A 15,465-nucleotide genomic window follows, 5' to 3' on the forward strand; every position below is an offset into this window, starting at 1 on the left:
ATCAACGCCTTTGCTACTTTGTTAACCACCGAAAGTTCCAGATTTTCCTGTCACGTGATCCCTAATTGCGTGCGCAGCTGACCGTTAGGTGTGAGTGACGTCAGGGCAGCGGCGGTTAGTCTGAGTGGCGGTGACCATGGCGGAGGATGTGGCTGTTTCAGAGGAGGCTTTAGCCGGTGCCCTGAATCTGTTGGTCAGTTTGGGGCAAATATTACTCCAGAATGCCCAGCAGGAAGCAGCAGGTAGGAAAAACTTTCACAGTAGGGGAATATTCAATGTTATAATGTCGTGTAAGTAACTTTTTAGCACCATTTTCATTTTGCTTAGCTTAACCTAGTAATTTACGTATTTTGCTACTTCAACAAAATTGATGTAAGCTCACTTTTATAGTGAATAAATATGGATATTTTAACTTTATTTTCAGACTCAATTCTTGACATAAAATCCTTGGATTAAAATACCGAACTGGCTTGTCTAATCTAATCCCTGTCATGCCTGTTTCCAACACAAAGGCAACAAATCCACCTGACCTTTACAAAGCGCCTTTGTTTTTCTATTTCCTCAGCATCTCTGCAGACTTTTGTTCCTCATAAGATCACTACCTTATTTGGTTTGATCACAGCTGGGGAACATTTCTACAGAAGGTAAAAAAAACCTTCTAAACATGTCGTTTAGTTTTTTTTTGTATATTAAAGTGTTTTTACATTTTTGAACTGGATTTTGAATAAAGTCTGTTTTGGAGCAGAATTGGAGTGAAGACAAAAGGTGAAGCAGAGGCTGTTTGGCAGAAATTATACCAGTAAGTCTGACAAAATGTGATTAAGGTGTTCAATAAATCTTATACTGAATCATATTTATCTGTCCATATTTTCAAAATAAGATGATAGTGGTTGATTTAGTTTTAGAATTGATAGTTTGACATGAAAATATAAGCACTTACATTTAATAATTTATTTTTTCCCAGCCTTGCAGCAGTCAGAGAGCAAGTAGAAGAGCTTCTCAAACTGGAGGTCTGTATATATTTTACAACTGTTTCCTTGTATATCTTTTTGTAGTAAGTCTGTAAAATTATTTTCATTATTTGGTTTTTGTTTTGAAACTGAATATATTTGCACTTGTCATCTTTTTGCACAATTCATGTAACTTTTTACTTTTCTGGTTAATTTTTCAGAATGAGTGGGACTCCTTCCTGCAGAGCGTGGACAAAGATTTGACTGATGAGACGACTGATGAGGAACTATCAGGAGCAAAGCCAGCAGACAACTTAAGTCCTGACTGTGTATTCACTGATGCACGATCAAAAGAGCAAGTTTTTATGCATTAGTCATTCCAGGTCACTCCCACTGGTTTATCTCAGTGTATAAAGTAATATTTTTGGTTATTTTCTTTAAAGGAGTGTGACTCTGGGTCAGTTCTTGGGTCAGAAGCTGCTGCTGGTTCTCCTTGGAAATTTTGGATGGCTGCCGTGACGGGACCATGTGGCTGAGCTGGAGGCCAATCAGGTCAGTTCACCTTCTGTAGTTTGGTTCAAAATCCCCCCAAATGGGCACAAAATGCTGAAAAATCATCTTCAAGTGAATCAAAAGAGAATTGTGAAGCAGTTTTATGATTTTGTTTTGCTCTGCAGACCCTCCTGGAGGCCCAGTCAGTGCGGGTCATGGTGGTTTCCTTCGGCGGTGTGGAGGGAGCTCAGCTGTGGCTGGAACAGACAGGATGTACCTTCGAAATGCTGTTGGATTCACAAAAAATGGTCAGCATGAAACGAAAGCACTTAATTGTTAAAGTGGCAGGAGTTAACCACAATCTAAAGTGATAAATTAAATGAAACTTTGTCATCAAATATAGAAATGGCTTTGATTCAGAAAAAAGTAGTCGGTTTGGGAGTTGACTAAAGGTTTTAGCAGCTGTTTAATGGCGCCATTAAAACTCAGTGAGCCAAGTGTTCAGGCCATTCAGTCCTCAGTGGCTATGGAGACGGTCATGCTGACTTCATAAATACTTCCTGGTCCAGGTCTACCGCAGTTTTGGGCTTAGCTCCTCCTTCTCCAAGGTGTTGAAGTTTGGCTGCCTGATGCAGTTTTCAGAGTTCAGCGCTGCAGACAGAGACTTCCCTGACTTCCCACATCAACTCCTGGAAGACATTTATCAGGTACTCATGCAGGACATAGGTTTTTTGGTGGCGTATATTTTTAAGATAATTGACTCTTTTTTTTTTCCTGAAAGTTTTATTCCACAAAAGTGGCTGGATTAAACCCTGGTATTCCATGAAAATGCTTTGTGAAAATGAACTGCTTCTAGCTAGAAACGCCATTCAAGCTTTTAGCAATTAACAGAACTAATCGATTCAAATTTTCAACAAACTACCATCTTTTTCTAACAGTAAATTACATTTTACGATGGGACTCTTAATGAAATCCTTAAAACTATTTTGCAAGGCGTTAAATTGGAAAGTGAAATTTTCTTTAAGTCATCTTTAATACATATAGCATTTTTATAACAGGGATTATGAAGAGGACATAGTCACTTGATTGTGTAATAAAATGACACTATGTGCCTGGAAAACACATACTTTCTTATTAACAAATGTGAGATTGTTGAAACCCCAAAAAGCATTAATTAATTAGCAGCTGGGTATTCTGTTAGTGCTTGGACTGTTTTTAGAAGCAGTTGAGACCCAAATAGAATTATAAAAATATGCAAAACATGAGTTTAGCGTGATAGGTCTCCTTTAAACTACCACAGTGAGTAAATTCACCAACTCCAGCTTTGCTTTCTAACTTAACTAAACTCTTTCCGTTCTAAAAAATGCCTGACTTCGTGCTCTACCTTGGCTTGCAGCATTCAGTCCTCTTGGACGTAGCAACATCGGAAAATCACTTGGGTTGTGCTGTAATTTTACAGCAATAAAGTTTTCTTTTTTATTTATTTGTGTTGTGTTCGGTTTTCCTTTCAATTGGTGGTGGGATTTACGTCACAGCCAAGCTGAATCACGCTCCAGTTGTTTTCCAAGAAAACGGTGATATTCGCTTTTCTGTTGTGCTGCCAGTTATTGGTAACACAAGGGGAACACAATGTATTTTTCCCCAGTGAACAAGTTGGTAATAATATATTGAGCTGTATTTGTGCTGCTGCTGCTTTAACGAGATAGAAACTATCAGTGTGGTAACTAATAATTTATAGCAACAGTTTCAACTGGATTTCATCTGTGAAGCAGGCCTATTGGATCCTAAGACGGCTTATCCAACTTCCAAATTCAAATTTCCAACATCTTTGTTTACTGGGAATGTGGGGAAAAATTTTTTTCCACTAAACCAACTCTTGCGTGATCCACCTTTGTCAATCAGGGAATCAACCTTTTGATTTCTAAAATTAAGCTTAACTTTTCCTCTTTTTTTTGTTTGTTTTAAATTGATTTATGAATCTATCACACTTTTCAGCTCTTTGTTCTTGTTTTTAAGCGTTTAGGTTGAGTTTGTCCACTATTTCCTCTTATGTTTCTCTGTTTATATTAGTCAGCTTTACATATACCTTTAATCCATTAAATTAACCTTGAGTTTCAGCTCCGGCCTCTTAACTAACAGCACTCACACAGCACTTTCCTTAAGAAATAAAATGCTCCTATTATCTCTCATTTCATTTCAACTTTGCTTACAGTTTATGGGAGCTTGAATATCTTTATATTATCTGTATATACATTTTTAAAAAATTATGCCACTTTAAACCATACAGTTTCTGTTATACTGCAAAAAAACATGTTTGAAACTGAGAATCATAAGCATATTTCCTTGCTATTATTAGCTTATTAGTGGATATCTAATTTTAAATTATGCTAAATAGTTTATAGTCATTATCTTCTGTATTATAAAGGGGGCTGAAATACCCTGTACTTTTTTTTTTAATATAATTTCAGTGAAACTACCTGAGTAGCAGTCCAGATCAAGTCTTTTTCCAACTTTCCATCTCTTTTATTTATTTTACTTATATTTTTAGCTGGGAGGGGATTTTTTACTGGACGAAACGGGAAAGGTGCTTCTCTCTCATCCATCTAAAAACCCTCTGGACAGAGTGAGTTTGACAGACGTCCTGCAAGCCGCTGAGGACGACTCCACCAGCAGCTATGAAGATAAAAATTAACAAAAGCCGTAAAAAAAACATTGATACCACAGAAGAAGACCGGCTCTTTGACGCACATCGATGACGTCTCGTCTCACACTCGCTACGAAGAGATGCGGCTGATGGAGAACTGTGCAGAAAAGACAAAACTGATCTTCTTTTGTCATGTCAATGTTGTGATTTAAAACGAAAAGTCATATTCATTTGTTGCTTAACTAAAAATATACAGTTGAAACCAGATATTTGCATACACCATATAAAAAGCATCATTCTGTTCTGCACATCAACCTTGGAACCAAAGTAAAACACTCTGAACCAGGTCTTAACAAATTGAAAGGCCGCTCTGGAGGAAGAAGCCAATACGCCAGAATCGAGATAAATAAAAAACAATTTTAGCTTCAATATTTGGATATATATGGCTAATGCGGACCAAATGCCATGCAGAAAATTGACTTCATCATTAATAATTTCTCCTTCTGTTTGCTGATTGTCCAGGTTAAAAATCTACCAGAGTTTAGAATGCAAGTCTGATAAATGCAAACAGAAGAAGAAAAAATCTGTCATTATTCTGGCATTTAGTTAATAAAATGATTTTGGTGCATTACAAGATGTTTTGCCTTTAGATGCAGTGTATGTAAACATCTTTCAAATGTACCGCAATCCTTAACAATTATACATTCATACACATTCATAATCTTAGAGGCATATCAACAGCAGCAAATATTAGGAGTAGATTTGTAAAGGTGATTGACTTTATTGTTGAATAATCAAGCATCACAAAGCTACAACTTACTGCTTAATTAAACTAATTATGTTTCTTTTGGAAAGAACAACAAAAATTTTTAGGTAGTGTAGATAAATGTTCATTCAGCATGTCTCCAAAACCCAACATATCCAAAAACAAATGTACTGTTGGTATTTATGATGAACACTTCTACTGAAATCATCTGATCTAAACTTATACCAAGGAAAATAAAAACCCAAGCTGTCATTTTACTTTCTTGTTTTGGAGACAAAATATGTCATGTTTTTGAGAAAGTCATCTTGCAGACTGTGCAGAAGTCGAGCTTAATCTCCTCCGGACAAAAGAATGCGAGTTAATCAGCAGTTTAGCAGGACTCAGCACCAGCCCTTATTGAAAACATTTCTGCTACTTCTTAACTCTTCCTAAGGCCCAAGCACACACTGATGGATATCATGAAGGGGTTTGGTATGTGCTGATTCCCAAGAAAGTTCCTCCATCTTTCAGTTTTTACCCTTGTTTGAAAATCCTGATCCAATATTTAGAGTTCCCTGAATGTAATCAGCAGTTTTAACTGGCTTACAGTCATATTTATGCAGCTGCATGAACAACAATGATTAAAGCACAAACACACTGAGCAAAATGTTTCACTCCATCGTTGACACGTACAGTACAGTTCAGTCGATACGAAGATAAGACAAGATGCATACTTAAGAAGCAAGTATGCATCATAAGTATTTAGATGCATACTTGCTTATTTGAAATATTTGTACACTTTGTGTATTGGTGAAATATTTGGTCTCTAATACGTTACACTATGACTTCTTCTTTGCTCGGTTTGTACAGTTTATTTCAATGGCTTTTCACACATATTTTACAATTTTTCATTTGGGTTGAGCTTGATACTTCGTGCAAGTCAGGGGTCTGCACTTGTAGCTGCATCTCTGCTCCAAAATACCTGAATCAAATGATTAATAGTTAATGCAAAATGTACTGACATATCAGTGAGTTTCAGTGTTTTGGTTCCGGTGTGTTGGAGCAGGAATGCCTCCATTAGGTTCAGGACAGAGGCAGTTGAGGACTGGAGTTGTGGACTCATGTTGATGAGTAAAAGGTTTGTTTTAATGTTTTTGTGGGAAACTATCCATGTTGGAACACCATGTTTGCACCATCTGACCCAAACTGTTTGAGATTTTTTCTGTACTGTGGACTCTGAACAATCAAAACAGAAGAAAATCAAAACCTCTAAACTTGGGCTTAAACAAATGTCTTTTGTCAGCTTGACATCAAATTATAGCATTGGGAATAGAGTTTAAAATACTTTTGTTTTTTTTTACATTTTTTTACAAATCAGATAATAGCTTTGCTCCAAAATACATTAAATATCATTAAAAATCTGTTACTGAAGCACCATTTTGTTTTTATGCTCCTGTAATCTGGAACAAATTTCCAGAAAACTGCTGAAACACGGAGTTGGAAGGAAACTCACCTGCTTTGTCTTGACTTGGATAAAGCAGGTTAGTGTGAAATTCTCAACCATGTCAGAAACTGGATTCTTCCAGGAAACCAATTAATTGAAATAAACTGTACCGATTTGGCCATGTGTAGCTGTTAAATACACAACAAGTATTAAGTCAGAAGCTTGCTGATGTCTAACGAAAGAATGTGTCTGATTCTTGCTTTAAGAATCTCCCTATGCTTGTTGCAAGAAAATCAGTCAAATGGATTACCATAAAACCAAAATTACTATGAAATTCATGCCTACGATGAATGTACATAAACTTCTCTCCAGAGCTCTGCGTTTGGACTAGACCATGTTGTATGCTAAAATAATTAATGTGATAATGATTAAATAAAATGTTTTCTTTATTTCTAAAGAGCTACACATTCAGGTTTTAATTACTGGCATTGTTAGGAAAAAGCAAACAGTTTTTAAAGAGTTCATTTCAAAGTGCCACCCTGTCATCAAACTCGCAGACATAGTTCATGATCCGGTCGCAGTAGTGGTCCCACCAGTCCCCGTCGTCCGACGACATGGCCACACAGTTTTCTCGTTTTCCTCCGTCTGGCTGACTGGACAGGAAGTGCTTGCGCCACTGGAAGTATGAGACCCGCGTACCGTCGTCGAAGAGGTACAGCCCCTCAGAGCGCAGGTCGTTGATGCCCAGCCAGACGGGCCAGTTCCCCGGGCTAAAGAAGGCCTTGATGTACGCCGCCAGGGCCTCCTGCTCCTTGCGGTCGCGCGGCATCGCCAAGCGTCCGCCGCGTTCCAGGCACTTCCTGGATGCTCCCGCATAGTCGGCTAAGTTGTTGTACACTAGGTAACATTTGTAGCCCAGTCTTTGTCCTTTGTGGCAGCCTAGGAAGCAGAAAATAAATTGAGACCCAGCATTATAACAGATTTGCTGCTTTTAGTGAGCTGCGTCCAGAAGAAGCCCGTTGAAAATGTTTTCAAGAACAGTATTTGTGTTTGTGGCACTTTGAATACTGCACAATGTAGTCATAGGCTTACATAGAAAAACAAGTAATAAATTTGTTATCATAATTTTTATCGTTATCATAACAGTACCAAAAAAGAATATGTACATATTCTTCTACTTTTTAATTATTTCATGCTAAATTATTTGCTTATCTTGAAGATTGCTCTTCAGAACTTCAGGAACACAAAATCTCACCAAGTATTTTTGGTGTCGTTTCCAGAGGAAATATCTTGGATCACATGAAATAAGACAAAACTAATTTACAATTAATTTTTCAACAAGATATATAGGCTTCTCTTAAGTCAGTAATTTGTTAATATTGATGAAAAATTTCCAGATTATTTCACTTATAACATGGGAAAAATGTCATATGTTAAATAATCTGCTAGTGGAGCAAGTACTTTTTCATCAATTTTAAGGAATTATTTTTACGAAACAAACTCCTATTTGTGGCTGAAAAGTTACTTTTAAGTTATTTTTGTCTTAAAGCGTACTAGTATATTTGCAATGGAAACTGGACCAAAGTTACTAGGCACGATTTTGTGATTTTTGCAATGAAGGCATCTGTCTCGAGAATTCAGGGACTTTTTAATGATTCACCTCAGAGTCAATAAACTTCCCAAACAAACAATGTCAGCGTTTCTGTAGAAATGGTCTTCATGCAAAGAAATTTGGTTCCTTGGATGCAAAGCATTAAATAATATGGGATGACTCACGAGGTAAATAGAAACCTAGGATGAACTCGGCATAACATACAGCTGTGTCATCATCCATCCAACAAAGGCTAAGCCAAAATGCAAGCACCGTTTAGGAAAACAAAAACAAAGTCCACTGACTGCTTTTAAAAATAAGGGAGATAATTGATAATCTGGAAACATTGGAAGCTCTAAAGATTTTCATTGGGTTTTAACTCAAAGAGGATGTTGACTTCTGTCTATTTTCAGGCAGACTCAGGACCAAAATTGTAGGTATCCATATTCAAGTACCTCCACCACCATGTGGATGGTGCAAACTGAATAAGGGTTTCAGACTAATGTTTGGTATTATTTCTTCCACATTTTTTATTTAAATACACCTACTTGCATATTGTGTGCAGTCCTACAAAAGAAAGACAAACTGCATCCCCTCACTGTTTTTCTTTTGTTTCGGTTATTGCAAACATGTCAGTGATCCTCTGATAACCGTGTTGTTTGACACTTCAGCATTCTCCATGCGCTCATCTATCTACAGCAGACTGAATTAAAAAAGCCCCTGAGGGGAAACGTGCCGGAACATGAACACAGTTGGGTTCAATTTATTTTATTTTTGGCAATCTTCCCTCCAGAGCTGTGTTTCTTTTCGTGCCAGTAGCAGCCCCTATTATTTGCATAGCAACCAAACACAGCAAAGCTATAATTTTCTAAGGTACAAAGTATAACATAACTGCAGGCTTCGTTTTGATATTTTCTTAATGCAACATTTTCTTTTTAGAGTTTCTGGTGTTGGCAGAGTTCTACCTTTCTGATGCAAACATCAGTTATTTATTTGCATGTTGGAGACCAGATCAGCCCTGCATGTTACCTCATGTGTTTTATTTTCCATGACAGCAGATAGATGAATTAATCCAGATCTAGAACCTAGAAACTGAACAGAATGTGGGTAAAACCTTTCCAGTTATAGATGAAAACATGACTAAATATTAAAATATAACATGATTGATATGATTAAAGATAATCATACCATATAAATTCTGATAAATTTAAATGCATATTTGCAAACCCTCAAAGATGGTTAGGAATGCTGCTTTAATCATTTTTCCCACATTTATCTTAAAATCCTTAATGCCTATGATATGTAAGTTGGCCTTAAATACATTTGTATTTTTTCTTGCAGGTCTTTTGTGAAGCAAAAGTTTAAATGCGCTTCAAACAAACCCCAGAAATTTCAGTTTTTTCTTCGCATGATTGCAATACAGCTGAATCCCCCAATCATCTCCTGTATTTATAGTTTTTTCTGTCTTAATTTAATTTAAAGTGGCATTAAAAAGCCTTAAATTTGAATATTAAAGAATATTGCAATCAAATTCAATTCTGAATCTTGAAAAGGGGTTGAAAAAGTCTGTTATACCTTCCAGTCTCCCAATCTCCTTGCGGTTGTCCTTGCTGTGTCGGTAGACCTCCTGGATGCTGTCCTCCAAATCTCCAACTTTAGCTGTTTAAAGGAGGGAAAAAACAGATAAATAAAACATTCTGGAATAACTTCTGCCACCATTTTGAACCTCACCGTCCAGCTTGGAGAGTCGGTCGATTAGCTGGCTGACTTTAACATCCAGAGTGTAATGACCAACGTTCAGCTTGTGGATGGCCTGGTCAATGCCGGCGAGCCTTGATACTGAGAAAACAGAAAAGAACTGGAAAAATGACCCAAACAAATGTGGAAAATTTGCTTTAAGTACTGAGAAAGTAGGATGGTTGGTTAACCTCACTAAACCAACCCACAGGTTCCACCATGTGATTCGTTTTTGATGCAGCACAGATTGGTGCATGGTTGGAAAATGGAGTAAAAAAAAAAGATACTGAAAACTGTAAAAATTTGAAAAGTGTGGTATCCAGAGTCGAAGCATCTGGTGGTACGTTTCTAGCAGCTTTCTGCATCGGAAGGGATTTTTTGTTCATTTTTGCCCAAGTAGCTGAAGCTTAATCACTTCAGACATAGGTTGCCAATTGGATTCAGTTCCGAACTTTGACTGGACCATTTTAAGATGGGACTCTTCTTTGATCAAAACCTTTTCATTGTAGTTCTGGACGTTTGTTCAGGTCTCCTTACCTAAATCAATTTCACCTTCAGCTTTGACCTGATCCCCTGTTGCTGCTGTAGATTAGCATCCCCACATCATGATGCTGCCATCACCATGTTTCACAGTGGAAACACTGCAAATGGATCTTCTGATACTGGTTGCACTGGATTTTATTCAGTTTATTTGAGTTGGTCTATCACAAAAAAATCAAATAAAATACACCAAATTTGTTTTTGTTGAACAACAAAACAGTCCCAGGAGTGATAACTTTTTTACTGCATGCACCATTCCCTGCCAATTCTATAATGAAAGAAGTCTTTTAAGGGTGGGGGACGTTACTTACAGACATAGTTGTACGAGTTTTCAAAGTCTGATGCTTGGCTGGTCGGCTCTGGTTCTGGTTCTGGAAGAATATCAGGAACGTCGCCTCTGGTCCTCTTCACCTCCACAGATTCCTGACAGACAGACAGATCCCCACGTTACCACAACAGACTGTTTGCTACTAAATTTGTCTTAATTTTTGATTTAGAAACAAGTCCAGGTTTGTTCATGTAGATTTAACCTGCTTTTAAAGAACGCAAAATAAATATTCAAAATATATTCAAAAATATATTCACACACACCCTTTCAGAAGGGAAATATTAAAAAATATACTAGATTTTCCAACAATTTAGAAACTGAATGGACCCATTTATTTCATATTTTAGTGCTTGTCATCTAATTTTAAAGCTTGTACAGTACCACTCCTAATTTCTTTCTTTTTGAAGTCCTTTAGAGAAGTGTTTGAGTTCCTTGAAAATGTTGCTGTTTTATTAATTTTCAGAATGGTTGCTGTACCTGACCATTACAGGTGACTGTGCAGCAAAAATATTTGGACAATTTTGGTCCAGTCAGCACAATATGTCATAAATTTGTAGTTTCTAATATTATTCCTGTAATATATTTCAGTGAAACTAATTTAATGTAGCATAAAAACGTTTTAGAAAGTGAAGAAGTGGGAAGAAATCATAAGTATCTTTTTAAATGAAACCTCGTTAAGATGGAAATACTGAATTTTTTTCTGCAAATCTGAATCAGAAAGACATGAACATTAGTCATTTGGTTATTTATCACAAGTCAGTTTTACTCATAACAATCAGTGTAAAGGAGTTTCACCGAAAGTATCCAGAGGAGAAAATATGGCTTAATAACTCCAATTAATGACTAATTTCAACATGATGTCAGTTATTTATTTTACCTTAATTAGGTTGATGATTATATATATTTATGTCAAAATCAATGAAAATAGGGTATAAAAGGAAAACAGTAAATTGAGTAATTTTAGTTATATAATATTAATCAGTGTGATTTGTAGACTAAATGGTAAATTCAATCTACCCAATTGAAAGTATAAAGAGAAACAGGCTAAAACCAGCTGGAAGATTAAAAGACGCTTTGGCTGCTTGAAAGTAAACTTTAAAGTAAAAAGAAAGAAGACACATGAATTTTTCCCTTAATGTTTCTCAGTCACTTATTGGCTGATTGAGCGAGAGTCTCAAAAACTCACCACTGGCAAAGTCTGCGTCCCCAGACATGTCATCTGTAATTATTTGGGAATCACAGAGGCTCATGACTTCATCTCCTACAGCTTATGAGGCGCAAATCATTTTCAGTTTTGTAATGTAAATGGAGTGTGGATTGCAGTTTTTAAATCAAAATAGATCAGAATGAAGGCTATAGTTTAAAAAAATAAAAGTACTTAAACGTGCTCACCTCCGTTGGTGCTGCGTCGATCATCTCTGTTGGAAGAGCCAGAAAACATAAACACAGGAATGTGTACGATGTGGCAGCTGGTCCCATTTTACTCCTTTCAGTAACTCTTCCTTCAGCAGCTAAAGCTCTCTGAGCCGCTCTGCAAACTCTCCCTCCCCTTTCCTTCATGGAACAGCAGCTGGAATCTCTTTCCCATTAGACATGTGAATGGGAGGGCACACACACACGCACACACACACACACACACACACACACACACACACACACACACACACACACACACACACGCACGCACACACACACACACACACACCCTTTCAGAAGGGAAAAAAGGCAGGTATCAAAAATCAAAACATCCCTGCTGCCTGGCTGCTGTCCTTCCTCTCCGTCTTCTCTTGGACAGGTCTGATTTCCACCAAACAGGAAGTGTCTTTGTTTTTACTTCCACCTCCCATTTCCACGCTTTGTGAGAGCAGTGTGGATTCCCATGGATCTCTGTCCTGTGGAAACCACTTGTACCCTAATATAACCTCTTCACTGTTGGGAAAATACACAAGCAACACCCAAGTGTGAGCTACAATCACTGAAACAGTGATAACAATGATCTAGTTTGCTTGCATCATTGGTGGCTATGGCAACTGCTGCAAAACAAGCTCTTATTTTACTTTATTGATGTTTTTACTTGATTGACAAATCAGTTGCTGTTACATTTACACACCAGGCGAATGCAACCCAAATCTGATAATATTTTTTTACCATGTGACCCACATCTGACTTTTTCATGGCAGTCCAGTTCCGATTATAATTCAGCTATGATCACACTGCAGGTCTTAATTCTCAATTCACTTTTTTATTTCGCTTTTTTTGTGTGGTTGTTTACGTTTCCAAATATATTCAAATTGTATGTGATCTCACATGTGAACTACAAAGAACCTGAAAGTATCTTAAATGTTTTGCCTCCTTTTTGTCTTTTCAACTTTCAACACAGTCCTTCATATTGATCCTGGTTTTTATTTTTAAAACAGTGATTCCTCTCCACTATCCCCTCATGCTTACTCAGCTGGCTGTCAGAAATCTCCATGTCACCCAGAGATTTATCTTTAAACAGAAAGTTTCTTGGCATAAAAACGTAAAACTTCCCGGACAGCAGTGCAAATGATAAACTTTAGACCTGATGATCTAAATCATCTGACATAATCAGTGGAAAGAACTGTGCGGTCCGTGAATAAATGATTTAATTTGAATGGAAATTTAAAGCTTGAAATGAGATTACATGTTTGCTAGCTGTTATTCCTGGCTCACATCCTCACTGACCTGGATCTGATTCATTTAAGCAAACAGGTCTACTGACACAAACGCTTTTGTTAATCAGGCTATATATCAGATCAGTGTGCAAAGCTATTTCATTACAATTAAATCAATTGGAGGGAGCAGAAATATGGGCTGTAAATCAGTCCAGGAAATAATGACAGAAGTAGTTATGTAAGAGGCCGTGCATCCGTGTGTGTGTGCGTATGTGTTTGAGGTTGTAGGGGGAGGCTTGCCAGTTAAAACGCCTCAAGAATCCAGCAGAGTTTCCAGAGAAGCGAGCAAGGCAGCACTCGGGGATGTGGAACCCGGGCGTCGTGCCAGCGGCGGCTGGGACTTTCAGGGTTAGATGTGTTTGAGTCTGCAGGACGTCTGCTTCAGCACAGCTGTTCCAGTAACAGGAGAAATACCAGAAACATTTCCAGACCTCAGCTCTGCCTTCAGAAAATTAAATGTGTCCACTTAAGACATCTAGCAAAGCTGACATGGAAGTGTTTTAAATATTAACTCTTGAATAATTATATATTCTACAGTTTCAGTTTAGTAATAAGCTGGCAATAAGCTTTTGTTTTCAGTCGGTCTATTTTTGTTGTGCGGTGTTAAATTCAATATTATTGTATTCTTGAAGGTTCATGTAATTAAGAATTATGTAAAAGGGTCAGTTCAGGACAGAAGAAACTGAGCCTTAAATATTTTTATGACCCAAGTAACTGTTTCCATCACACTGAAGGAAATATGAAACGAAGTGTGGAGCAGAAATAAAGTTCCTGTGACTCCATAGCATTAGCTGCTAAAGGCTACAGGGAGAAAAAGTTATTCTTCACACGTGTACTAGAGGATAAATCAATCAATTCAATAAATAGATTATTTACTGGACTCCGGTCCAGAACCGCACAGCATTCTGGGAGATATAGGCAGAGGAAAGACTTTAGCAGCTCAACTTCTTACAGCTAGCTAAGTAAGGTTGGTGGCATCAACTAATGCGCTCATTCTTCGGTTACCTAGCAGCAACTTGTTGAGTAACTTGCGCAGCAGCAGTATCAGGTTTCGCTACCTTTAATCATAGCTGCTTAAGAATAAAACAACTACGGAAAGGTCACGTCAACAGATCCGCACTATTTCACTTAACAATAAACTAATCACTATCGTTATCGACTGATATGAAACTCTTGTATCATGGTAAATTTTTCAGCCCTAATGTGTTCATTAAATCAAGTAACGGCTTCACCCAGTTCAGAGGTGTCCAAGGTTTTTGTCACACTGGCCAAAATTGTTGAGTCAAAAGTAATCGCGGTACAAACGGCAGGACTTTATTTCTACTGAGTTGCAAAAACAGTAACATTTCTTACTCTGAGGATTACTGACACGCACACCATTCTGCTTTTTAAAAATTATAGACTTAGGTTGTACTTTTGAACAGAGTCGTCCCTGTTCAATAACTGGCAATCATTTTCATTCAGCTAAATATTTTACAGTTTTTTTTTTTTTTACCAAAATATTTTCTGAACACAAAGCAGCCATTCAGGCTCTGGAAGAGCTGGGTGGAGGCTGAACTGGACAGAGGTGCCTCAGTTCGGTCTAACTGAGGAATAACATAAATGCACAGTTTGTTAAACTGAAAGACAATGAATGCAGTGGTTCGACAGCTGATTAAATTTTGATCTTTCGGTTGATCAGTAGTGCTGTAAATCATTTTGACTGAAAACAGTGTAAACGGTATTTTTGGGTTTTGCTTCCACGAAGCCAATTTTGGTGCCATAAAATAAACTGGATTTAATTCAACCATAAACAAAACAAAACTAGCCAAAATACTCAATTATTTACTGTTTAATATTCTAATAATTTAGTAATTTGCATCCATTCTTAAACAGATATGTGCTTGTTTATATGTAGCTATACATTATAAAAAGCTTTGCAGTCTGGATTGTACATTGCTGGTGAGAATTAGCAAAAGAAGATCACTAGCTTAACTGAGTTCAAAACACCCTCATTTCTAAACAAGGTCACAAGCCTTGTTTGTTATTCATAAAGTAATATCCCAAAAGACTTAGAACAGGGTTGAAAACAAGTCCTTTTACCTGGATCCCTGCTGCAAATCACAGGAATCAAATGTCTCTTCATCTAAAATTTGCAAGCTAGTAGATCTGGAGGACTGGATTCACGCACAACTGGTTTAGGAAAAGCTCTTAAGTTTTGTGCTATGCTAGGCTAAGCTAGGGGTTAAGATTATTTTCAGTGTGCTAGACCTAAAATGATTTTAAATTATTGATTTCATTGTTGTTAAATGATGCTCT

The 15,465-nt window shown here is 37.2% G+C and overlaps 2 protein-coding genes across 2 annotated transcripts; one reads left to right on the forward strand and one right to left on the reverse strand.

Moving 5' to 3' along the window:
- The first annotated feature begins 90 nt into the window (after window positions 1-90).
- selenol (selenoprotein L) lies at window positions 91-5,109 on the forward strand. Its single transcript, XM_055054529.1, has 9 exons — window positions 91-242; window positions 566-644; window positions 746-799; window positions 965-1,010; window positions 1,172-1,305; window positions 1,394-1,502; window positions 1,628-1,750; window positions 2,012-2,149; window positions 3,991-5,109. Exons 1-9 carry the CDS (start codon window positions 137-139, stop codon window positions 4,132-4,134), a joined length of 933 nt encoding a protein of 310 aa, XP_054910504.1. The 5' UTR covers window positions 91-136; the 3' UTR covers window positions 4,135-5,109.
- A 1,594-nt stretch (window positions 5,110-6,703) lies between these two features.
- On the reverse strand, window positions 6,704-12,031 carry clec11a (C-type lectin domain containing 11A). The gene is made up of 5 exons (XM_055054530.1): window positions 11,864-12,031; window positions 10,455-10,566; window positions 9,598-9,705; window positions 9,442-9,525; window positions 6,704-7,214 (listed from the first exon to the last, which is right to left on the reverse strand). Exons 1-5 carry the CDS (start codon window positions 12,029-12,031, stop codon window positions 6,802-6,804), a joined length of 885 nt encoding a protein of 294 aa, XP_054910505.1. The 3' UTR covers window positions 6,704-6,801.
- Between the last annotated feature and the right edge of the window lie 3,434 nt (window positions 12,032-15,465).

The sequence above is a fragment of the Poeciliopsis prolifica genome, unplaced genomic scaffold, assembly GCF_027474105.1.
Source record: "Poeciliopsis prolifica strain line A6 unplaced genomic scaffold, Auburn_PproV2 SCAFFOLD039, whole genome shotgun sequence".
NCBI lineage: Eukaryota > Metazoa > Chordata > Actinopteri > Cyprinodontiformes > Poeciliidae > Poeciliopsis > Poeciliopsis prolifica.

Bases quoted from the DNA above. Each gene is read 5' to 3' on its own strand.
- clec11a (XM_055054530.1), bottom strand. From the start codon at position 12,031: ATGAAGGAAAGGGGAGGGAGAGTTTGCAGAGCGGCTCAGAGAGCTTTA. The intron at 10,567-11,863 runs GTGAGCACGTTT...TCTGTCTGTCAG, and splicing joins TCGACGCAGCACCAACGGAG to GAATCTGTGGAGGTGAAGAG. The intron at 9,706-10,454 runs GTAAGTAACGTC...CTGTTTTCTCAG, and splicing joins AAACTCGTACAACTATGTCT to TATCAAGGCTCGCCGGCATT.